General features: G+C 36.9%; 1 protein-coding gene across 3 annotated transcripts in view; it reads left to right on the forward strand.

Annotated features, from left to right (window-relative positions):
* Nucleotides 1-718: 718 nt before the first annotated feature.
* Nucleotides 719-25,107, forward strand: part of NARS2 (asparaginyl-tRNA synthetase 2, mitochondrial) — a 192,423-nt gene continuing 168,034 nt past the window's right edge. For 2 of the 3 annotated variants that reach the window (XM_053708675.1, XM_053708677.1), the window contains exons 1-5: nt 732-757; nt 3,321-3,544; nt 10,309-10,418; nt 16,539-16,659; nt 16,967-17,107. In XM_053708675.1, coding sequence (XP_053564650.1) covers nt 3,395-3,544; nt 10,309-10,418; nt 16,539-16,659; nt 16,967-17,107 — 522 coding nt within the window. In that variant the 5' untranslated portion in view covers nt 732-757; nt 3,321-3,394. Of the gene's footprint in view, nt 758-3,320; nt 3,545-10,308; nt 10,419-16,538; nt 16,660-16,966; nt 17,108-25,107 lie in introns of all 3 variants that reach the window. The other variant, XM_053708676.1, reaches the window with a different exon arrangement.

Genomic DNA, 25,107 nt, shown 5'->3' on the forward strand with positions numbered 1-25,107 from the left:
AGGCTCAGTTACCTAACAGTCAGCTGTTTGATACTTGAGCAGTCAGAGGAGCATGAATCGATGGGCACTATGTTGAAATTAATTTTGCCCATGTAAGCACAATTCTATGGTAAGCATCTCTCGACAGGAGAGCAGCTCTGTCAACCTCCAGAGTCCCTAGTAATAACTAACCACAAATGTTGGGAGGTGTTATACTCTGCTTTGTAAGCCATATAAATCATGCCCTACTAGAATGGGTGTTTGTGTTAAAACTATATGACACAATCCCTGTTTATCATTCTTGCTAGTTTAGGAAAATATATTTTAATTTTCTATATCCATTTAACGTTTTACATGGTGATATAAATATATACGCATAAAGAATATATAGTTTTTCAACATATACTTTTTTGTTGCTTTTTCCATTAAATTCTTATTCATTAATATTGAGGTTTATGGTTCACATACAGTGGAGGTTGGTGGTTTATTCAGATAATAAACGATCATGGGATGCTAAACACTGATAGCTTGGTATAGCAAGTACAAAAAAAAACGCAACCAAACCACCCTAAGGCTCAGCTCGCTATGTAGATTTTATACTTCGGCCGAAGCAAACTACATTTCCCTGCAAACCTTTGCGGTGCGTGCAAACGTAATTCCCTAAAAAAAACGTACATCACTTTCATGAAATATGGACTACATTTCCCAGTAAGTCTCTGCGCTATGATAATTACGTCGCTTCCGCTACCAGGGTCTGTCCTTCTTCATGCAGAGCAGAGTAAGGCAATGGTTGAGACTAGATAAGGCAATACTTTAGGGGACACAATTGGTGTGGATGAATTTTGTATAGGGGGGTGTTTGTGAGGGAAGTCTATACTATGCGCCAGGGCTACAATATATAAATGATGTGTGTCATCTAGTTTAATGCATATCATTCATTATAAATGAACATGTTTTACATATGACTAAGTGACACATGCTGTATGTAGTTTGTTTCTCCATATGTAACAGAAGTACATGCTGTATTACAGTTTATTTCTGCATAGATGTCAGTAACATTCTTAGACGTGTTACTGTATAGGATGTGAGTTTATGCTATATCTTGTACCTGTATAGGTGACATTTATACTGAGTGGCACTAACACTTTCTGTATTAGAGCTTGTTTGTGTATAGGTTACAGTGACACTATGGGGTACTGGAAGTTATTAAAAAATGTACAATAGTTTTACTGTATAGGTGGTACATTTCTGTATAACAATACTATACTATATATTTAATTGTGGCACATGCTGTATTAGAATATGTTAGTGGGTGGGTGACAATGGCACATTCTGTAGGTAAGATGACTGGCACATTCTGTAGGTGAGATGACAATGACACATGGCATTTTATAATTTACTATTCTGACAGTGTGAAGCCTTTTACAATGTGTTTATCAATCTACATAATATAATTTATATATTATCAGGTATCCCAATGCTTGTATTCTTTGTTTCAGAGACCTGATTTGGTAATAAATTATACATGGAATAAAATATAATATACCCTAGTGTTATTTCTTTTTCCACATTACGTGATGTTATAATCCAAATAATTTGTTAAAATACATAATGGTACCAGCATTTTCAAATGTTTTTTGCAGCAGTATAACCTCTGTATATTTAAAGGGACAGTAACGTCAAAATTAAACTTTCATGATTCAGATAGAGCCTGTAATTTTAAACAATTTTCCAAATTACTTCTGTTCTATAATTTGTTTTATTCTCTTGTTATCCTTTGTTGAAAAGAATACCTAGGTGAATACCTAGGTATACTCAGTAGTAGCAATGCACTGCTGGGAGCTATTGGTGGCTGCACATATCTGCTTCTTTTCATTTTCTACCATTAGTGTTCTGCTAAGTCCCAGTAGTGCATTGCTTCTCCTTCAACAAAGAATACAAAGAGAATGAAGCAAATCTGATAATAAGTCAATTGTAAAGTTGTTTAAACTGTATGCTCTATCTTAATCAAGCAAGAAAGAATTCTTTCAGTTTCAGCAGGTGCATGTGTGTACACAGCTGGTCTGTGGGATAGAAGGCCATTGGCTAAGAAGGAAGTCTCCCACTGCCCCAGTAATATATTGATGGGCAGTTAAACTCCTCACTTGCACAAAAACATGTTTATTTTTCAACACAGGAACATCTATTGTTGAAAGAACAAAACCCACTCTTTTTAAGTGCAAAAACGGAACAGGTGAATTCAGTGAATTCACTATAAACCAAACCGTGTGCTTTATAAAAATAAATCGCATATATATTTCCTCCATAAAACATTGTAAAGGAACGATTCTCCACTTTTGAAAATGTGCCTGATAATGGCGCTCTACAAATAACCGATAATAATCAAATAATAATAATACCTGGTTATATATATTGTATGTATATATTCTATACGTATGGTTTATATAACTGTAGTTAAAGGAACACTAAAGTCAAAATAAAAATTTCATGATTTAGATAGAACACTCAATTTTAAACAACTTTCCAATTTACTTACATTATCAAAATTTGCACAGTGTTTTTATATGCACACTTTCTGAGGCACCATCTCCTACTGAGCATGTGCAAGAATTCACAGTATATAGGTAATACACATTTTTTGATTGGCTGATGGCTGTCACACCGTGCAGGGGAAGAAAATTTGACAGAAAAAAAATATATTTTACTAATTTGAACACGTGTTTTTATTATATATTTGATGATTATGCAATTTTAATGTATTTAAAGGGACATGATACCCAAATGTTGAAACACTTGAAAGTGATGCAGCGTAGCTGTAAAAAGCTGACTACAAAATATCACCTGAACCAAAAATTTCAAATAAAGAAAGCAAGAGAACGAAGAAAAATTGATAATAGGAGTAAATTAGAAAGTTGCTTAAAATTCCAACCTCTATCTGAATCATGAAAGAAAAAAATTGGGTTTAATATCCCTTTAAGCAGCAAATCAATATGCCTGTCACGGGACTTGCAAGGGAGCGTGCATCATGCACACTCATGTTATTTCCCTATTCATTTTAAGGAAGTTTACAATTAAATTTCATGAGATTACAGTAAAATGCTGGGCAGCAGCTGAAGTATAACTGTTTACACAGCACTTACTCTGGTGAGCTGAGGAAATTGTGAGGTAAAATATCTTCCTTTTTTACATAGCGATGTTCAGGTGATCTTTTCCTGTCAGCTTTTTACAGTTATGCTGCATCACTTTAAAGTGATTTAGCATATAAGTATTATGTCCCTTTTAAGTGTCCTTAAATGCACAGTTTAGTTGTTCTATGTCTCTGAATATCATTTCTATTCCAGAATAATGATCATGTGTTGATCACAGACACTGCACATTTCAGAAAGCCAAAGAGTTGTCCTGTCCTGCCAAATACATGTTCACTCCCAGGAGACTGGTTACTGTGATCCTGCGTCACTGCTCGTGGCACACCTGCTACCGAACACATTCTGGGGTAGCTTCAAAGCTCAGCGTGCACGAGGCATTGACTCAACTTGATGGAAGCACAAGAAGTATTAAAATCCAGGTAGGTCAAATTATAATGAAATGATTAATGGAAAAAAACCCTGTAAATACAAATTGTTCCTGAGGAAGGGAAGAAGTATAAAAGTGGATTTAAATCCTTCTAATACATTGCGTTGGTCTGATTTTACTTCTTACCTTTTTTCCTGTGAGTATTGATTCTTCATTTAAAAAAAAAAGAGGTCCCCACAATTTTTCTTCACGTACAGTTAGGTCCAGAAATAATTGGACACTGACACAATGTTCATAATTCTGTCTCTGTACGCCACAACAATAGATTTGAAATGAAACAAACGAGATGCAATTGAAGTGCAGATTTTCATCTTTAATTCAAGGGGTTGAACAAAAATATAGTATGGAATGTTTAGGAATTGCAACCATTTTCATATACAGTTCCCTTATTTCAGGGACTCAAATGTAATTGGACAAATTAACACAATCATAAATTAAATGTTAATTTTTAATACTTTGTCGAGAATCCTTTGCAGGAAATGTCTGCTTGAAGTCTGGAACGTATGGACATCACCAAACACTGGGCTTCCTCCTTTATGATGCTTTTTCAGGCCTTTACTGCAGCTGTTTTCAGTTGTCTTTTGTTCATGGGTCTTTCTGCCTTAAGTTTTGTCTTCAGCAAGAGAAATGCATGCTCGATCGGGTTGAGATCAGGTGATTGACTCGGCCATTGCAAAATATTCCACTTCTTTGCCTTAAAAAACTACTGGGTTGCTTTCGCAGTATGTTTTTGGTCATTGTTTATCTGTAAATGTTGCTAAATTTGGCTGAATCTGAGCAGACAATATATCCCTATACACTTCAGAATTAATCTGGCTGCTTCTGTCACATCATTAACCCCTTAACGACCGACGTACAGGGTACATCCTACAAAAAAATGTCCTTAATGACCAAGGACGTACCCTGTACGTCGTTGGTGTTTCCAAGCGGTGGAAGCAATCCTGATCACTTCCAACCGCTTTCATGTTAATGCAGTGATGCCTCAATATTGAGGCATCCTGCAAAAACATTTGTTAACCACCCGATGCAGAGCTAAGAGATCTGGGAGGGGGTGGGGGGTTGGATATTGAGGGGGGGCAGCTACACTACAGAAAAAAAAACAAAAAAACCCCCATCATTTTATGGCAATCTGGGTACCCAAGATGGCGCACAATAAGGTAGAGGGGGGAGCTTTAGAGAGCTGTTTGGGGGGCGGCAGGGAGGTTGGGGGCTAAGGGGGGATCTTACACAGCAGAATAAGTTTATTTTTTTAAACCCCCCCAAAAAAAAACAACCCTTATTTTAGTACTGGCAGACTTTCTGCCAGTACTTAAGATGGCGGGGACAATTGTGGGGTGGGGGAGGGAAAAGAGCGGTTTGGGAGGGATCAGGGGGTGGGATGTGTCAGGAGGGAGGCTGATCTCTACACTAAAGCTAAAATTAACCCTGCAAGCTCTCTACAAGCTACCTAATTAACCCATTCACTGCTGGGCATAATAAACGTGTGGTGCGCAGCGTCATTTAGCGGCCTTCTAATTACCAAAAAGCAACGCCAAAGCCATATATGTCTGCTATTTCTGAACAAAGGGGATCCCAGAGAAGCATTTACAACCATTTGTGCCATAATTGCACAAGCTGTTTGTAAATAATTTCAGTGAGAAACCTAAAATTGTGAAAAAACTTACGTTTTTTTATTTATTATTTGATCGCATTTGCCGGTGAAATGGTGGCATGAAATATACCAAAATGGGCCTAGATCAATACTTTGGGTTGTCTACTACACTACACTAAAGCTAAAATTAACCCTACAAGCTCCCTAATTAACCCCTTCACTGCTGGACATATTACATGTCTGGCGCGCAGTGGCATTTAACGGACTTCTAATTACCAAAAAACAACGCCAAAGCCATATAAGTCTGCTATTTCTGAACAAAGGGGATCCCAGAGAAGCATTTACAACCATTTGTGCCATAATTGCACAAGCTGTTTGTAAATAATTTCAGTGAGAAACCTAAAGTTTGTAAAAAAAGATTTTTTTTAATTGATCGCATTTGGCGGTGAAATTGTGGCATGAAATATACAAAAATTGGCCTAGATCAATACTTTGGGTTGTCTTCTAAAAAAAATATATATATACATGCCAAGGGATATTCAGGGATTCCTGACAGATATCAGGGTTCCAATGTAACTATCGCTAATTTTGAAAAAAAGTGGTTTGGAAATAGCAAAGTGCTACTTGTATTTATTGCCCTATAACTTGCAAAAAAAGCAAAGAACATGTAAACATTGGGTATTTCTAAACTCAGGAAAAAATTTAGAAACTATTTAGCATGGGTGTTTGTAGATGTGTAACAGATTTTGGGGGTCAAAGTTAGAAAAAGTGTGTTGTTTTTTTCAATTTTTTCCTCATATTTTATAAAAAAAATTCTAGTAAATTAGAAGATATGATGAAAATAATGTTATTTTTAGAAAGTCCATTTAATAGCGAGAAAAACAGTATATAATATGTGTGGGTACAGTAAATGAGTAAGAGGAAAATTACAGCTAAACACAAACACCGCAGGAATGTAAGAATAGCCCTGGTCCCAAACGGTCAGAAAATGGAAAAGTGCTGTGGTCCTTAACGGGTTAATAAACACCAGTAACCCAGTGCCATTGGAAGCCATGCATACCCATGCCATCACACTGCCTCTATCATGTTTTACAGATGATGCGGTATGCTTCGGATCATGAGCCGTTCAAAGCCTTCTCCATAATTTTTTCTTCCCATCATTCTGGTACAGGTTGATCTTAGTTTCATCTGTTCAAAGAATGCTATTCCAGAACTGAGCTGGCTTTTTAAATATTTTTTGGCAAAGTCAAATCTGGCCTTTCTATTCTTGAGGCTTATGAATGGTTTGCACCTTGTGGTGAACCCTCTGTATTTGCTCTTGTGAAGTCTTTATGGTAGACTTGGATAATGTCATGCCTACCTCCTGGAGAGTGTTCTTCACTTGGCTGGATGTTGTGAAGGGATTTTTCTTTACGATGGAAAGGATCCTACGATCATCCACCACTGTTGTCTTCCGTGGATGTCCAGGCCTTTTTGTGTTGCAGAGCTCACCAGTGCATTTTTGTTTTTCTCAGAATGCACCAAACTGTTAATTTGGCCACTCCTAATGTTCCTGCTATCTCTCTGATAGATTTCTTTCTTTCTTTTTTTTTTTTTGCGGCATGTTTCACTTACATTGAGAGCTCCTTTGAACGAATGTTGTGGGTTCACAACAACAGTTTCCAAATGTAAATGCGACACCTAGAATTAACTCCAGACTTTTACCTGCTTAATTGATGATAAAATAACGAAGGAATAGCCCACACCTGTCCATGAAACAGCTTTTGAGTCAATTGTCCAAGTACTTTTGATTCCTTGAAAAAAAGGGAGCTACATATTAACCCCTTAGTGACCAGACCATTTTTCAATTTTCTTACCCTTAAAGTGAATAAATTTTGATCAGTGCCCGGTTTTTAATAATCCTATTAAAAACATGGGCACTTTCATTCATCAAACTTTAAATTACACTGCTTTTTTAAAACTACTTACCTTTTCTTTCTGCAAGCCGCTCCAGCGCTTCCTCCGCCCGTCGCAAGCCTCTGCCGACGTCAGAAATGACGATTCCAGCCTTCCACCAATCACAGCGTTGCTTTAGGCAATGATTACCCCGGGGGGAAGCCGTGATTGGAGGATGCCGGAATCGTCATTCCTGACGTAAGAAGAGGTTTGCGACGGGCTGGAGAGGCTTGCAGAAAGAAAAGGTAAGTATTTTAACAAAAGCAGTGTAATTTAAAGTTTGATGAATGAAAGTGCCCATGTTTTTAATAGGATTATTAAAAACTGGGCACTCATTCCTCAAACTTTACATTCACTTTAAGGACCAGGTCTATTTTTAAATTTCTGCGGTGTTTGTGTTTAGATGTAATTTTCCTCTTACTCATTTACTGTACCCACACATTTTATATACAGTTTTTCTCGCCATTAGATGGACTTTCTAAAGATAACATTATTTTCATCATATCATATAATTTACTATAATTTTTTTTTATAAAATATGAGGAAAAAATTAAAAAAAACAACACACTTTTTCTAACTTTGACTCCCAAAATCTGTTACATATCTAAAACCACCAAAAAACACCCATGCTAAATCGTTTCTAAATGTTGTCCTGCGTTTAGAATTACTCAATGTTTACATGTTCTTTGCTTTTTTTTGCAAGTTATAGGGCAATAAATACATAGCACTTTGTTATTTCCAAACCATTTTTTTCAAAATTAGCGATATTTACATTGTAACACTAATATCTGTCAGAAATCCCTGAATATCCCTTCATATGTGTATATTTTTTTAGTAAACAACCCAAAGTATTGATCTAGGCCCATTTTGGTATATTTCATGCCACCATTTCACCGCCGAATGCGATCAAATAAAAAAAATCGTTCACTTTTTTTACAAATTTTAGTAAATGCTTCTCTGTGATCCCCTTTGTTCAGAAAAAAAGAAAAAGGAGAACAGTACACCTGATTTTGGAGCACGGAGTAAGATTTGCCAAATCTTTGTTCTCCAAACAGGCATATGTAGAAAAGTACTCCTGCCACCAGCAAGCTTTCTTGTTTAAAAGACCTTTATTCTCAAAAGTTTGCTGGTGGCTGGAGTACTTTTCTACATATATCCCCTTTGTTCAGAAATAGCAGACATACAGTATATGGCTTTGGCATTGCTTTTTGGTAATTAGAAGGCCGCTAAATGCCGCTGCGCACCACACTTGTATTATGCCCAGCAGTTAAAGGGACATTATACACTCGTTTTTTTCTTTGCATAAATGTTTTGTAGATTATCTATTTATAGCCCATAAAGTTTTGTTTTTTTAAAAATTGTATAGTTTTTCTAAAAAAAAAAAAATCCAATTCCCCCCCCCCCTCCTTCTCCCTCCATTTCCCTCTCCCTCCTTTGACTTGTGTTTAACTTAATGTAGCGTGCGCGCGCTCCCGCCCCCTCGAGCGCTCCAGGAAACACAAAGGGGACAGGATCCGGTTATCCTCCAACGATGGGCCGCCCACCCTCCTCCCAGCTATGGCTCCCACCCACCAATGATCGGTACCATCGCTGGCCGATACAGAGAGTGCCACAGAGTAGCTCTCTCTGCATCGGATGCCTACATTTTTTTATTGCAGGATGCCTCAATATTGAGGCATCACTGCAATAACCTGAAAGTGGCTGGAAGCGATCACGATCGCTTCCAGCGCTTGAAAATACTGAGGACGGGCAGGGTACGTCCTTGGTCACTAAGTGCCAGTTTTTGTAGGACGTACCCTGCACGTTCCTTGGTCGTTAAGGGGTTAAAGAGCTGTAATTACTAAACCCTTCCTCCAATTTGGATGTGAATACCCTCAAATTAAATCAGTAAAACTGCACTTTAAACCCATATTCATTATTTAACTGTAACTTGAATTTATTTTGGTAAACAGTCGAAATAACAAAACTGTAAATGTGCTTGTGCTGTGAGCTAACTAATCATTGTGTAGAATGTTGCAGGATTAGTTAAATGTTACAATACTTAAAGGAACAGTAAAGTCGAAAGCACTACTGGGAGCTAGCTGCTGATTGGTGGCTGCACATATATGCCTCGTGTTATTGGTTCACCTGATGTTCAGTTAGGTCCCAGTTGTGCATTGTTGCTCCTTCAACAAAGGATACAAAGAGAATAAAGCACATTTGATAATAGAAGTTCATTAGAAAGTTGTTTAAAATTATATAATCTATCTGAATAATAAAATAAACATTTTGTGCTTCACGTCCCTTTAAGTATTATAGGGAGTCAAACAGCAAAAATAGGGGAAATAAATCATGAATGACTGTGCCATATTCTTTTCAGTTTAATCTTCTGTTAATGGCTTGCCAAGAACTTCAGCATTATTATTCATTTTTAAAACTGTACTGTTATTGTGTTTGCATTAATCCCACAAAGGGGGTCTGGACCTTTTTGCAGACTTGACATAAATTAAAGAACATTAAACCCTGTATTTCATGATTTATTCAGGGCATTCAATTTATTGAACTGCCCCCTTATCTCAGTTATTTTGACAGACTTGCTTTTAAGCCAATCAGTGCCCTCTCATAAGTAACTCCATGGGCGTGAGCACAGTGTTATCTAGATGGCCCCCATGAACTAATGCTCTCTAGATGTGAAAACCTGTCAAAAGCATTCATATAAAAGACGGCATTCAAGGGCTTGGAAATTAGCATATAAGACTACCTATGTTAAGCTTTTAACTAAGATTCAGTTTAATTTTGACTAAACTTTCCCTTTAACTTGTATGCTCGATCTGAATCATGGAAGAAAAAATGTGGGTTTCAAATCCCTGTGATATACATAAAAGTAATATAGAAAAACTGATTGATTTCAGCACCCTGGTACAATATACATGTTGCACAAGTTTTGAAAGCTCATTTGATGGAAAATTGGGCTTGAACAAAAAGGAAATGAGACCATTAAATTCATGTATGAATAGAGTTATAACTGTGATGTTATTTTTATTCTGCTATATTAAATTTATGAAGTCACTCACTTGTACTGTAGGTGGTCTTATGGAATATTTTCAAAACTTTTGAATTGTCTTTAATATAAATGAAATAAATGTGACTCGTCCTTCAGCAGCTTGGCATTTATGATTCAATCACAAGTTTATTTCTATTTTATTCAAAATGTACAAATAATTAGATGAACTTTACTGTTTTTCCTCTAGGGATGGGTACGGTCGGTGCGTGCGCAGAAGGACGTTTTGTTCATGCATGTTAATGATGGCTCTTGTCTTGAAAGCCTCCAGATTGTTGCTGAACCAAATCTAAAAAATAAGTGAGTATTGTGTTTTTATTATCCATCTATTTGTCTATCTATATCTATTTATCTCTCTGTCTATATATCAGTCTATCTGTCTCTCTGTCTATATATCACTCTATCTGTATTTCTGTCTAAATATCAGTCTATCTATCTGTCTCTCTGTCTATACTGTATATCAGTCTATCAATCTGTCTCTGTCTATATATCAGTCTATCTGTCTCTCTGTCTATATATCAGTCTATCTGTCTGTCTCTCTGTCTTTATATCAGTCTATCTGTCTCTCTGTCTGTACTGTATATCAGTCTATCAATCTGTCTCTCTGTCTATATATCAGTCTATCAATCAGTCTCTCTGTCTATATATCTGTCTATATATCAGTCTATCTGTCTCTCTGTCTATATATCTGTCTATATATCAGTCTATCTGTCTCTCTGTCTATATATCTGTCTATATATCAGTCTATCTGTCTCTCTGTATATATATCAGTCTATCTGTCTCTCTGTCTATATATCAGTCTATCTGTCTCTCTGTCTATATATCAGTCTATCTGTCTCTCTGTCTATAAATCAGTCTATCTGTCTCTCTGTCTATATATCAGTCTAACTATCTGTCTCTCTGTCTATATATCAGTCTATCTGTCTCTCTGTCTATATATCAGTCTAACTATCTGTCTCTCTGTCTAACTATCTGTCTCTCTGTCTATATATCAGTCTAACTATCTGTCTCTCTGTCTATATATCAGTCTAACTATCTGTCTCTCTGTCTATATATCAGTCTAACTATCTGTCTCTCTGTCTATATATCAGTCTAACTATCTGTCTCTCTGTCTATATATCTGTCTATATATCAGTCTATCCGTCTCTCTGTCTATATATCAGTCTATCTGTCTCTCTGTCTATATATCAGTCTATCTGTCTCTCTGTCTATATATCAGTCTAACTATCTGTCTCTCTGGCTATATATCAGTCTAACTATCTGTCTCTCTGTCTATATATCAGTCTAACTATCTGTCTCTCTGTCTATATATCAGTCTAACTATCTGTCTCTCTGTCTATATATCAGTCTAACTATCTGTCTCTCTGTCTATATATCAGTCTAACTATCTGTCTCTCTGTCTATATATCAGTCTATCTGTCTCTCTGTCTATATATCAGTCTATCTGTCTCTCTGTCTATATATCAGTCTATCTGTCTCTCTGTCTATATATCAGTCTATCTGTCTCTCTGTCTATATATCAGTCTAACTATCTGTCTCTCTGTCTATATATCAGTCTAACTATCTGTCTCTCTGTCTATATATCAGTCTAACTATCTGTCTCTCTGTCTATATATCTGTCTATATATCAGTCTATCTGTCTCTCTGTCTATATATCAGTCTATCTGTCTCTCTGTCTATATATCAGTCTATCTGTCTCTCTGTCTATATATCAGTCTAACTATCTGTCTCTCTGGCTATATATCAGTCTAACTATCTGTCTCTCTGTCTATATATCAGTCTAACTATCTGTCTCTCTGTCTATATATCAGTCTAACTATCTGTCTCTCTGTCTATATATCAGTCTAACTATCTGTCTCTCTGGCTATATATCAGTCTAACTATCTGTCTCTCTGTCTATATATCAGTCTAACTATCTGTCTCTCTGTCTATATATCAGTCTAACTATCTGTCTCTCTGTCTATATATCAGTCTAACTATCTGTCTCTCTGTCTATATATCAGTCTAACTATCTGTCTCTCTGTCTATATATCAGTCTAACTATCTGTCTCTCTGTCTATATATCAGTCTATCTGTCTCTCTGTCTATATATCAGTCTATCTGTCTCTCTGTCTATATATCAGTCTATCTGTCTCTCTGTCTATATATCAGTCTATCTGTCTCTCTGTCTATATATCAGTCTATCTGTCTCTCTGTCTATATATCAGTCTAACTATCTGTCTCTCTGTCTATATATCAGTCTAACTATCTGTCTCTCTGTCTATATATCAGTCTAACTATCTGTCTCTCTGTCTATATATCTGTCTATATATCAGTCTATCTGTCTCTCTGTCTATATATCAGTCTAACTATCTGTCTCTCTGTCTATATATCAGTCTAACTATCTGTCTCTCTGTCTATATATCAGTCTAACTATCTGTCTCTCTGTCTATATATCAGTCTAACTATCTGTCTCTCTGTCTATATATCAGTCTAACTATCTGTCTCTCTGTCTATATATCAGTCTATCTGTCTCTCTGTCTATATATCAGTCTATCTGTCTCTCTGTCTATATATCAGTCTAACTATCTGCCTCTCTGTCTATATATCAGTCTAACTATCTGTCTCTCTGTCTATATATCAGTCTAACTATCTGTCTCTCTGTCTATATATCAGTCTAACTATCTGTCTCTCTGTCTATATATCAGTCTATCTGTCTCTCTGTCTATATATCAGTCTATCTGTCTCTCTGTCTATATATCAGTCTAACTATCTGTCTCTCTGTCTATATATCAGTCTATCTGTCTCTCTGTCTATATATCAGTCTATCTGTCTCTCTGTCTATATATCAGTCTAACTGTCTCTCTGTCTATATATCAGTCTAACTATCTGTCTCTCTGTCTATATATCAGTCTAACTGTCTCTCTGTCTATATATCAGTCTAACTGTCTCTCTGTCTATATATCAGTCTAACTGTCTCTCTGTCTATATATCAGTCTAACTGTCTCTCTGTCTATATATCAGTCTAACTGTCTCTCTGTCTATATATCAGTCTAACTGTCTCTCTGTCTATATATCAGTCTATCTGTCTCTCTGTCTATATATCAGTCTATCTGTCTCTCTGTCTATATATCAGTCTATCTATTTATCATTCTATCTATCTCTTTTTACCTATCTGTCTGTCAGTCATTCTTTGCAGTCTATCTATGAGTGTATATAGCACATACTCATTCCAAGCCCTGCATAATAACATGAAGAGCCTAGCTGGAAAAGAGGCACAAAACACAATATATAGATTTAGTAGTCTAGTATAAAACACAATATATAGATTTAGTAGTCTAGTATAAAACACAATATATAGATTTAGTAGTCTAGTATAAAACACAATATATAGATTTAGTAGTCTAGTATAAAACACAATATATAGATTGAGTAGTCTAGTATAAAACACAATATATAGATTGAGTAGTCTAGTATAAAACACAATATATAGATTGAGTAGTCTAGTATAAAACACAATATATAGATTTAGTAGTCTAGTATAAAACACAATATATAGATTGAGTAGTCTAGTATAAAACACAATATATAGATTTAGTAGTCTAGTATAAAACACAATATATAGATTGAGTAGTCTAGTATAAAACACAATATATAGATTTAGTAGTCTAGTATAAAACACAATATATAGATTGAGTAGTCTAGTATAAAACACAATATATAGATTGAGTAGTCTAGTATAAAACACAATATATAGATTGAGTAGTCTAGTATAAAACACAATATATAGATTGAGTAGTCTTGTATAAAACACAATATATAGATTGAGTAGTCTAGTATAAAACACAATATATAGATTTAGTAGTCTAGTATAAAACACAATATATAGATTTAGTAGTCTAGTATAAAACACAATATATAGATTTAGTAGTCTAGTATAAAACACAATATATAGATTTAGTAGTCTAGTATAAAACACAATATATAGATTTAGTAGTCTAGTATAAAACACAATATATAGATTTAGTAGTCTAGTATAAAACACAATATATAGATTGAGTAGTCTAGTATAAAACACAATATATAGATTTAGTAGTCTAGTATAAAACACAATATATAGATTGAGTAGTCTAGTATAAAACACAATATATAGATTTAGTAGTCTAGTATAAAACACAATATATAGATTGAGTAGTCTAGTATAAAACACAATATATAGATTGAGTAGTCTAGTATAAAACACAATATATAGATTTAGTAGTCTAGTATAAAACACAATATATAGATTTAGTAGTCTAGTATAAAACACAATATATAGATTGAGTAGTCTAGTATAAAACACAATATATAGATTGAGTAGTCTAGTATAAAACACAATATATAGATTGAGTAGTCTAGTATAAAACACAATATATAGATTGAGTAGTCTAGTATAAAACACAATATATAGATTGAGTAGTCTAGTATAAAACACAATATATAGATTGAGTAGTCTAGTATAAAACACAATATATAGATTGAGTAGTCTAGTATAAAACACAATATATAGATTGAGTAGTCTAGTATAAAACACAATATATAGATTGAGTAGTCTAGTATAAAACACAATATATAGATTTAGTAGTCTAGTATAAAACACAATATATAGATTTAGTAGTCTAGTATAAAACACAATATATAGATTGAGTAGTCTAGTATAAAACACAATATATAGATTTAGTAGTCTAGTATAAAACACAATATATAGATTGAGTAGTCTAGTATAAAACACAATATATAGATTGAGTAGTCTAGTATAAAACACAATATATAGATTTAGTAGTCTAGTATAAAACACAATATATAGATTGAGTAGTCTAGTATAAAACACAATATTTGTGGGGGTGTTTGTGTAATTGTTTACATTTGTTACCCTAGAATGTGTGAGCCATATCTAAAATAATCTGCCATAAATTTGATATCAGTTTGTCAACGCTGCATCAAGGTGCCCAATGTGAACGTTTGTATTGTACTCTGCACTGTACTAGAGCAGTGTTTTCAGCCTCTCCATCACACATAAATGTATATCTTTGTTCATAAATACCCATGAAAATAACACTTACATATGATAACAAAATGTGAGACTCATAAATATACCAGATTGTGATGTGTGAACAAAAAGAAATATACAGGAGTGTGCATGTATTTTGAGATCTATGTGTAACATTGTTACAAACATTGTTGCAAAAGCAGCTGCCATATAATGTTTGTTATTTGCACTCTACTCAGTGCCTACCTCAGTATGCTCTTTTGGATTTGGAACTACATTTCAACCAGACCCTTTAATCTTGGGATTCTTAGATTAAAATGCTGGGGGGGGGGGGGGAAATATTACATCTAGACTCATGACTATACAAATCCTGATACTACCCTTCTGACTTAAAGGGACACTGTACCCAAATTTTTTCTTCCGTGATTCAGATAGAGCATGACATTTTAAACAACTTTCTAATTTACTCCTATTATCAAATTTTCTTTATTTGAAATGCAAGAAAGTAAGATTAGATGCCGGCCCATTTTTGGTGATCAACCTGGGTTGTTCTTGTTGATTGGTGGATAAACTCATCCACCAATAAAAAAGTGCTGTCCAGAGTTCTGAATAAAAAAAAAAACTTAGATATCTTCTTTTTAAAATAAAGATAGCAAGAGAACGAAGAAAAATTGATAATAGGAATAAATTAGAAAGTGGCTTAAATTTGCATGCTCTATCTGAATCATGAAAGAAAAAAATTGGGTTCAGTGTCCCTTTAAAGGGACAATAAATTCAGAATTAATTTATCATGATTCAGATACAACATGTAATTTTAAAATAACTTTCCAATGTACTTCCGTAATCAGATTTGCTTTGTTCTCTTGGTATCTTTTGTTGAAGAGTAAGCCTAGGCAGGTTTAGGATTGTGTACATATCTATAGCACTCTATGGTAGCAATGTATAACATTGCTACAAACATTGTTATGACACTGCTACCATAGAGTGCTAAAGACACATATGCACACTCTTTTGCTCCTATGATTCTACCTAGGTTTACTCTTCAACAAAGGATACCAAGAGAACAAAGCAGATTGAATAGAAGTAAACTGGAAAGCTGTGTAAATTGCATGCTCTATCTGAATCTTAAAACATTAATTTATATTTTACTGTCCCTTTAATTTCATACACTGTTTATGTGTTTTTTTTTATTATTTTGAACAGGTCTATCATTTACGTACACTTTACCTAATTAATTTCTCTATTGTGTTATGCTGAATATTATTATTAGCAAATTTCAAGTTTGGGCATTTTATGAGCAAGCTATGACGTACTATTTTGCATTGTATGGATATTATATTGTTCTACTATAGGTTTTATGACAGTGTAGTTGGTGATATAAGATTAGAAAAATGATCTTTTTTATATTTTAGTGCCATTAGTTTTGGAAGCTCGGTGGAAGTTCGTGGTCATATAGTGAAAAGTCTGCACAAAAAACAGAACGTGGAGCTGAAAGCAGAAGATATTAAAGTTATCGGACAGTGTTATTCTATAGTAAGAGTTATAGTAACAAAATATTCTGATTGGATAAAATGAAATTGTTTAAAGAAAGGTTTACAATAAACATGCATCAGGAATGGCAAATACATTGTGCAGTTTTATGAATATATTCAGATTGAAAACAATCTTAATATACTTATGCTAATGTATATAAAAAAATCACTGTATTTCACTGTCCGTATATATATATGCAGGGTCCTTTTTGTGTATTTTTTTTTAACCCCCCCCCCCCGGTTCTAAGAAAAGTCACTTGCACATAAAGTTTGCGTATGATACTAACTTGGCTTTCCATTCGTGGCAGGATTTCCCCTTTAAGTTGAAAGAACGACATGCGCCACAATATGTCAGGCAGTTCCCGCACTTACGCTGCAGAACAAACACATTCAGCTCGTTACTTCGAATACGCAGTGAAGCTACAACAGCAATCCAAGACTTTTTCAAGGTACTTCTTAGCCTGTCAACTGTCTCTCAGGAAAATACAAGATCTATCTATCTTTCTATAAATCTTATTCGTCTGTCTGTCTATTGTCTGTCTATCTTTCTGTCTGTCTATCTGTCTACCACAAAATTCCCTGCCGGCTCTATTCTAACCTGGTCCAAAAGTAGATTTCAGCTTCAAGTAAACTGAAAAGTAGAAACAAGCTTAAACCTTGCATACGAAGCTGCTGTTTAATGGACATTTTTATGCATTAATTAAAAGCTCTGATTCTTTAGAGCATGCTATTTGTGCATTAGCGTCCTGTTTTGACCATGTGTTTAACCCATGTAATGGGGATAAGCACACTTATAATGTTGTGCTCATGAGTCCCAACACATTGTAGCTCCTGAGCCGGGTTTGTAAGGTCATTGGCAGCTATGCTTCTGATCATTTTTATTCACTCGTATGTCTCGTTAAATGTCTCTTTAAATGTCTCTTTAAAGGGATAGGAAACCCATTTTTTTCTTTAATAATTCAGATAGAGCATGCAATTTTAAGCAACTTTCTAATATACTGCTATTATCAATTTTTCTTCGTTCTCTTGGTATCTTTATTTGATTCGAATCGGCCAATAGAATGAGAGCTGCTTAAATCCTATTGGCTGATTTGAACAGCCAATAGGATTTTAGCAGCCCTAATTCCTATTGGCTGATTCAAATTTTTCAGCCAATAGGAATGCAATGGTACCACCAGTATAAAAGGGGTACCTTGCATTTCAATCCTCAGTGTGTGGCGGACGATCGCATGGAGAGGACCTCCACGTCAGATCAATGGACCTCCGTCTGAAGGTTTTTTTTTTTACATTAGGGTGGGCACTCTTAAAAGAGCTGAATGCCCTTTTAAGGGCAAGAAAAAGAGCTGAATGTCATTTTAAGGGCAATGCCCATACAAATGCCCTTTTCAGGGCAATGGGTAGATTAGGGTTTTTTTTAGATAGTTTTTTATTTTGTGGGCTTTGGGGGGTGGGGTTTGTAATGTTAGTGGGTCTTTGTATTTATTTGTGAGCAAAAGGGCTGATTTCTTTAGAGCAATGCCCTACAAAAGGCCCTTTTCAGGGCTATTGGTAGTTTATTATAGATTAGGTTTTTTTTATTTTGGGGTGTTTTTTTTTTTTTTTTTTTTTTTTTTTTAAATGGGTATTAGAATAGGAATACATTTTATTATTTTTGATAATTCGTTTGTTATTTTGTGTAATGTTTTTTATTCGTTTTGGGGTGTTGTTTTTTTTTTAGAATGGACATTTTTTATTTTTAATGGGCAGCAAAAGGGCTAAATGTCCTTTTTCTTCTGAAATTGAAAGAGTCCACGGCTGCATTCATTACTTTTGGGAAATAAGAACCTGGCCACCAGGAAGAGGCAAAGACAACCCAGCCAAAAGCTTAAATACTCCTCCCACTCCCCTCATCCCCCAGTCATTCGCCCCAGTGTCAGAATTTTAAATTTTTGTTTTTGTCTCTTATGGAGGGTAGTACTCTTAAGCATGGGACAGAAGTTTTAAGTAGTCCTGTCAGTCTCTCAGTGAGGGCTTGGATGAAAGTTAGAGTCCGGAGATGCAGAGAGTTTCTTTCTGCGAAACCATCCCGACTCATATTAACAGCTCCTCAAGCAATCCGCGTTGTCGAACTTCTCTTCACTGCCTGCTTTCTTCTCTCAAGTCCATGGCGGAGGCGATGTTACTATCAGTCACACTTAAAGGGCCGTGTTCTTGTTCCACAGCGTAGATTCCGGTAAGATTGTTTAATTTTACTGTAATGTACTGTAATGTGAATGTTTCCCGAGAGGCTACCACCTTGCGGGTCTAACTTATACATATGGGTCAAAAGTGAGTCTCTTTTAGTATCTTGGAAACGAGAGTTAATCTCTCCTGAGGGGGGTTATTGAACAGGGGGGGTTTTATAATCATGTTTGTTATGTGATTCAACCTGCTTATGTGTGATGTTTACTGGGCTTGTGGTTGGAACATTGAGGCCTTTTGAAGTGACAGGGCCTTTTGGTTGGGCGCTTGTTTTGGACTGTAGTGTTCGGGCGTGGCTACGTTCCGTTTTTCCATATCCGCATTTCCGACCGCGTGCCGAAGGAAACTTTCTAGTCCGCAGGGGTCTGGTCATAGGAGGTGGTGAGTGCCCCAGCCATTAGGGGTGTCGGGTGCCGTTTTAGTTTTTACTACTTTAGTCCATATTTAAATATCCTCTATCCAGTTATGGAAGATTCTGATGCTGAGACTGTGTTACTTTCAGATTCAGTTAAAGAGGATTCTGATACTGAGACTATTTTGATTTCAGATTCTGTGTCCGGTGATGAATCCGGAGTGGGCTCGTTTGCACCTGTCAGCCAGTTTTGTTCCGTATGCCATTTCAGAGCGCCTGGTTCCTCGGGCTCTGGGAATCAAGGGACTGCTGAGCCATCCGCCTCTGGGGGTCCTGTCCTCCGAGAGGCGAGTTCCTACCAAATCATACTTCTGCACTTGCAGGTAACCCAGTTTATGGTTCCTCCATGCGGGGTGGCATGTTTCCCCCGGAGGTTGCAGCACGTTTTCGCCTCCACATAATGTTGGCGATTGTTCGTCTGCAGAGTCCAGACGTTTATTTGAGAATGTGCTTGTGCCCTATTGTCCCAGGCCTTCTTCCTTGGGGAGGTCCTCTACAGTTCCTCGCGGGTGTATCTTTCCCTGAGTGTTGTGCCTTTCGTTACAGGATTGCGCGCCTTCGCGTGTTGCTCAGACATGTTTTTCAGTTATTGAATGACCCTATCCTTACCATATACGGGGATTTTCAGTCTGATAATTCGAATGGTGCACCTCATTAGACATGAAGTAGACTCCTGATTGCCATTTGTTTGAGATCTTTCCCAGTTTTATGAGATAGGGCTCCATTTGGCTGGTCCTGCGGCCAAATGGATATTTATATCTGATGGGATGTCTTTTATTTGTTTTTTGTTTCCTTCAGAAACAATCTGGGATTCATACTCCTTATTACTTATTCGGAAGTTGTTTTGGACATGTTAGTCCTCTGTTAAAGATATATATTTTCTGTTTTTTCTCCCTACGATTGAGAATTTACGCAGCTTGCCAGTTGGGACGCTAGGTGCAGGCTGGTCCTGTCGGATTCATTTGGTCTTGCGGCTGTTCAGACACGTGGCGCTGCTCTGCTTGGCTGGTTCGGTAGAAGCGCTGAGTGCTCAGGTTATTATTGTTTGTTTTTTCATGTTCAACTAAGCATTCAAGAGGACCTGTGGGTCCATGAGGGGGGAAGGATTGTTTCAGTTCTTATAGCCTTCAGTCATAGATGACCGGGCAGGGGAGTTTTTCTGCTGCGTCATTCTATCTGACATCTGATTTCATCAGAACATAGAGTTTCCTCCCCCATGTAGTGGAGGGTGGGAGGGCTTAATGCCCCTTACTGCTATTGAGCGGTTTGGCCTTTATTTTTAGGCCTCTGGATTTGTCCTTTTGGGCTTGATCCAACAGCTTGTACAGGATAGCTATCCAGCATGCAGAAGGTTTGCAGGTTGAAACCAGTTGCAGCTCTTGACACCTTGCAGGTGTACGCGTAAGCTGTTTATAGTGTATCTAGATGCAGCTCTTACTCTTGACTGAGTTATGAAAGGCCTTTGGGTCTTCCTCCATTGTCTCCGGGTGAGTGGATCTCCTTTTGGGGATCTGTGTTTCTGGGTAATGGTTGTTCCCTGCGGGGGCTTTGTTTAGCTCAGGGTTTTCCGGAGCTGGGTAGGCTTAGTGCCTTCTCTTCCTTGTGTCCTCTGCTTGTGCGGAGGTGTTAGGGAGTCTAGTCCTGTTAGTAGGATTATTTTTTTTACCTCAAGGTATCCCTTGGTCATCCTGAGGCTCTGAGAAGTATCTTCATACGACTTCTAGCCTTGCTCCTTAGAGCGTTGGACTTTAGCTAGGGGTGGTTCTTTCCTTTGGTCGGGGCTTTTGAGTTCTCTCGCAATCTGGATTTTCTGGATATGCATCCATACCCTTGCATCTGGCTTTTTGGCCAGTTGGGGTATTTAGTTCTAGGGTAAGGTTTGCCTGAACTGTTGGGTACCCGGACCTGTTTTTCTCCCTGAGACCTCCGATTGCTGAAGCTTCGCTTGGCCTTTTTATTGACCCAGTCTTGGGTGGTTTTGGAATCTTGGAACTCAGGGCTGGTCGGGGTGTTCCACGGTAGGGGGTACTTGGGATATGTCCTTGCTACATCTACCTGACCTGGTCATGGTTGGCCAGGTTCTCTGAGTATTTTTCTTTCATGTAATTAGCAAGAGTCCATGAGCTAGTGACGTATGGGATATACATTCCTACCAGGAGGGGCAAAGTTTCCCAAACCTCAAAATGCCTATAAATACACCCCTCACCACACCCATAATTCAGTTTTACAAACTTTGCCTCCTATGGAGGTGGTGAAGTAAGTTTGTGCTAGATTCTACGTTGATATGCGCTCCGCAGCAAGTTGGAGCCCGGTTTTCCTCTCAGCGTGCAGTGAATGTCAGAGGGATGTGAGGAGAGTATTGCCTATTTGAATGCAGTGATCTCCTTCTACGGGGTCTATTTCATAGGTTCTCTGTTATCGGTCGTAGAGATTCATCTCTTACCTCCCTTTTCAGATCGACGATATACTCTTATTTATATACCATTGCCTCTGCTGATTTTCGTTTCAGTACTGGTTTGGCTTTCTACAAACATGTAGATGAGTGTCCTGGGGTAAGTAAATCTTATTTTCTGTGACACTCTAAGCTATGGTTGGGCACTTTATTTATAAAGTTCTAAATATATGTATTCAAACATTTATTTGCCTTGACTCAGGATGTTCAATATTCCTTATTTTCAGACAGTCAGTTTCATATTTGGGATAATGCATTTGAATCAATCATTTTTTCTTACCTTAAAAAATTTGACTCTTTTTCCCTGTGGGCTGTTAGGCTCGCGGGGGCTGAAAATGCTTCATTTTATTGCGTCATTCTTGGCGCGGACTTTTTTGGCGCAAAAAATCTTTTCTGTTTCCGGCGTCATACGTGTCGCCGGAAGTTGCGTCATTTTTTTTACGTCCTTTTGCGCCAAAAATGTCGGCGTTCCGGATGTGGCGTCATTTTTGGCGCCAAATAATGTGGGCGTCTTATTTGGCGCTAAAAAAATATGGGCGTCGCTTTTATCTCCACATTATTTCAGTCTCATTTTTTCTTTGCTTCTGGTTACTAGAAGCTTGTTTATTGGCATTTTTTCCCATTCCTGAAACTGTCATTTAAGGAATTTGATCAATTTTGCTTTATATGTTGTTTTTTCTCTTACATATTGCAAGATGTCTCACGTTGCATCTGAGTCAGAAGATACTTCAGGAAAATCACTGTCTAGTGCTGGAACTACCAAAGCTAAGTGTATCTGCTGTAAACTTTTGGTAGCTATTCCTCCGGCTGTTGTTTGTACTAATTGTCATGACAAACTTGTTAATGCAGATAATATTTCCTTTAGTAATGTACCATTACCTGTTGCAGTTCCTTCAACATCTAAGGTGCAGAATGTTCCTGATAACATAAGAGATTTTGTTTCTGAATCCATCAAGAAGGCTATGTCTGTTATTTCTCCTTCTAGTAAACATAAAAAATCTTTTAAAACTTCTCTCTCTACAGATGAATTTTTAAATGAACATCATCATTCTGATGACTCTTCTGGTTCAGAGGATTCTGTCTCAGAGATTGATGCTGATAAATCTTCATATTTATTTAAAATGGAATTTATTCGTTCTTTACTTAAAGAAGTACTAATTGCTTTAGAAATAGAGGATTCTGGTCCTCTTGATACTAATTCTAAACGTTTAGATAAGGTCTTTAAATCTCCTGTGGTTATTCCAGAAGTTTTTCCTGTTCCTAATGCTATTTCTGAAGTAATTTCCAGAGAATGGGATAAATTGGGTAATTCATTTACTCCTTCTAAACGTTTTAAGCAATTATATCCTGTGCCGTCTGACAGATTAGAATTTTGGGACAAAATCCCTAAAGTTGATGGGGCTATTTCTACCCTTGCTAAACGTACTACTATTCCTACGTCAGATGGTACTTCGTTTAAGGATCCTTTAGATAGGAAAATTGAATCCTTTCTAAGAAAAGCTTATCTGTGTTCAGGTAATCTTCTTAGACCTGCTATATCATTGGCTAATGTTGCTGCAGCTTCAACTTTTTGGTTGGAGACTTTAGCGCAACAAGTAACAGATCATGATTCTCATAATATTATTATTCTTCTTCAGCATGCTAATAATTTTATCTGTGATGCCATTTTTGATATTATCAGAGTTGATGTCAGGTTTATGTCTCTAGCTATTTTAGCTAGAAGAGCTTTATGGCTTAAAACTTGGAATGCTGATATGGCTTCTAAATCAACTCTACTTTCCATTTCTTTCCAGGGTAACAAATTATTTGGTTCTCAGTTGGATTCTATTATCTCAACTGTTACTGGTGGGAAAGGAACTTTTTTACCACAGGATAAAAAATCTAAGGGTAAAAACAGGGCTAATAATCGTTTTCGTTCCTTTCGTTTCAACAAAGAACAAAAGCCTGATCCTTCATCCTCAGGAGCAGTTTCAGTTTGGAAACCATCTCCAGTCTGGAATAAATCCAAGCCTTCTAGAAAGGCAAAGCCTGCTTCTAAGTCCACATGAAGGTGCGGCCCTCATTCCAGCTCAGCTGGTAGGGGGCAGGTTGCGTTTTTTCAAAGAAATTTGGATCAAATCTGTTCACAATCTTTGGATTCAGAACATTGTTTCAGAAGGGTACAGAATTGGTTTCAAGATGAGACCTCCTGCAAAGAGATTTTTTCTTTCCCGTGTCCCAGTAAATCCAGTGAAAGCTCAAGCATTTCTGAATTGTGTTTCAGATCTAGAGTTGGCTGGAGTAATTATGCCATTTCCAGTTCTGGAACAGGGGATGGGGTTTTATTCAAATCTCTTCATTGTACCAAAGAAGGAGAATTCCTTCAGACCAGTTCTGGATCTAAAAATATTGAATCGTTATGTAAGGATACCAACGTTCAAAATGGTAACTGTAAGGACTATCTTGCCTTTTGTTCAGCAAGGGCATTATATGTCCACAATAGATTTACAGGATGCATATCTGCATATTCCGATTCATCCAGATCATTATCAGTTCCTGAGATTCTCTTTTCTGGACAAGCATTACCAGTTTGTGGCTCTGCCGTTTGGCCTAGCTACAGCTCCAAGAATTTTTACAAAGGTTCTCGGTGCCCTTCTGTCTGTAATCAGAGAACAGGGTATTGTGGTATTTCCTTATTTGGACGATATCTTGGTACTTGCTCAGTCTTTACATTTAGCAGAATCTCATACGAATCGACTTGTGTTGTTTCTTCAACATCATGGTTGGAGGATCAATTTACCAAAAAGTTCATTGATTCCTCAGACAAGGGTAACCTTTCTGGGTTTCCAGATAGATTCAGTGTCCATGACTCTGTCTTTAACAGACAAGAGACGTCTAAAATTGATTTCAGCTTGTCGAAACCTTCAGTCACAATCATTCCCTTTCGGTAGCCTTATGCATGGAAATTCTAGGTCTTATGACTGCTGCATCGGACGCGATCCCCTTTGCTCGTTTTCACATGCGACCTCTTCAGCTCTGTATGCTGAATCAATGGTGCAAGGATTACACAAAGATATCTCAATTAATATCTTTAAAACCGATTGTACGACACTCTCTAACGTGGTGGACAGATCACCATCGTTTAATTCAGGGGGCTTCTTTTGTGCTTCCGACCTGGACTGTAATTTCAACAGATGCAAGTCTCACAGGTTGGGGAGCTGTGTGGGGATCTCTGACGGCACAAGGAGTTTGGGAATCTCAGGAGGTGAGATTACCAATCAATATTTTGGAACTCCGTGCAATTTTCAGAGCTCTTCAGTTTTGGCCTCTTCTGAAGAGAGAATCGTTCATTTGCTTTCAGACAGACAATGTCACAACTGTGGCAT

The sequence above is a fragment of the Bombina bombina genome, chromosome 3 (assembly GCF_027579735.1).
Source record: "Bombina bombina isolate aBomBom1 chromosome 3, aBomBom1.pri, whole genome shotgun sequence".
Classification (NCBI taxonomy): Eukaryota; Metazoa; Chordata; class Amphibia; order Anura; family Bombinatoridae; genus Bombina; species Bombina bombina.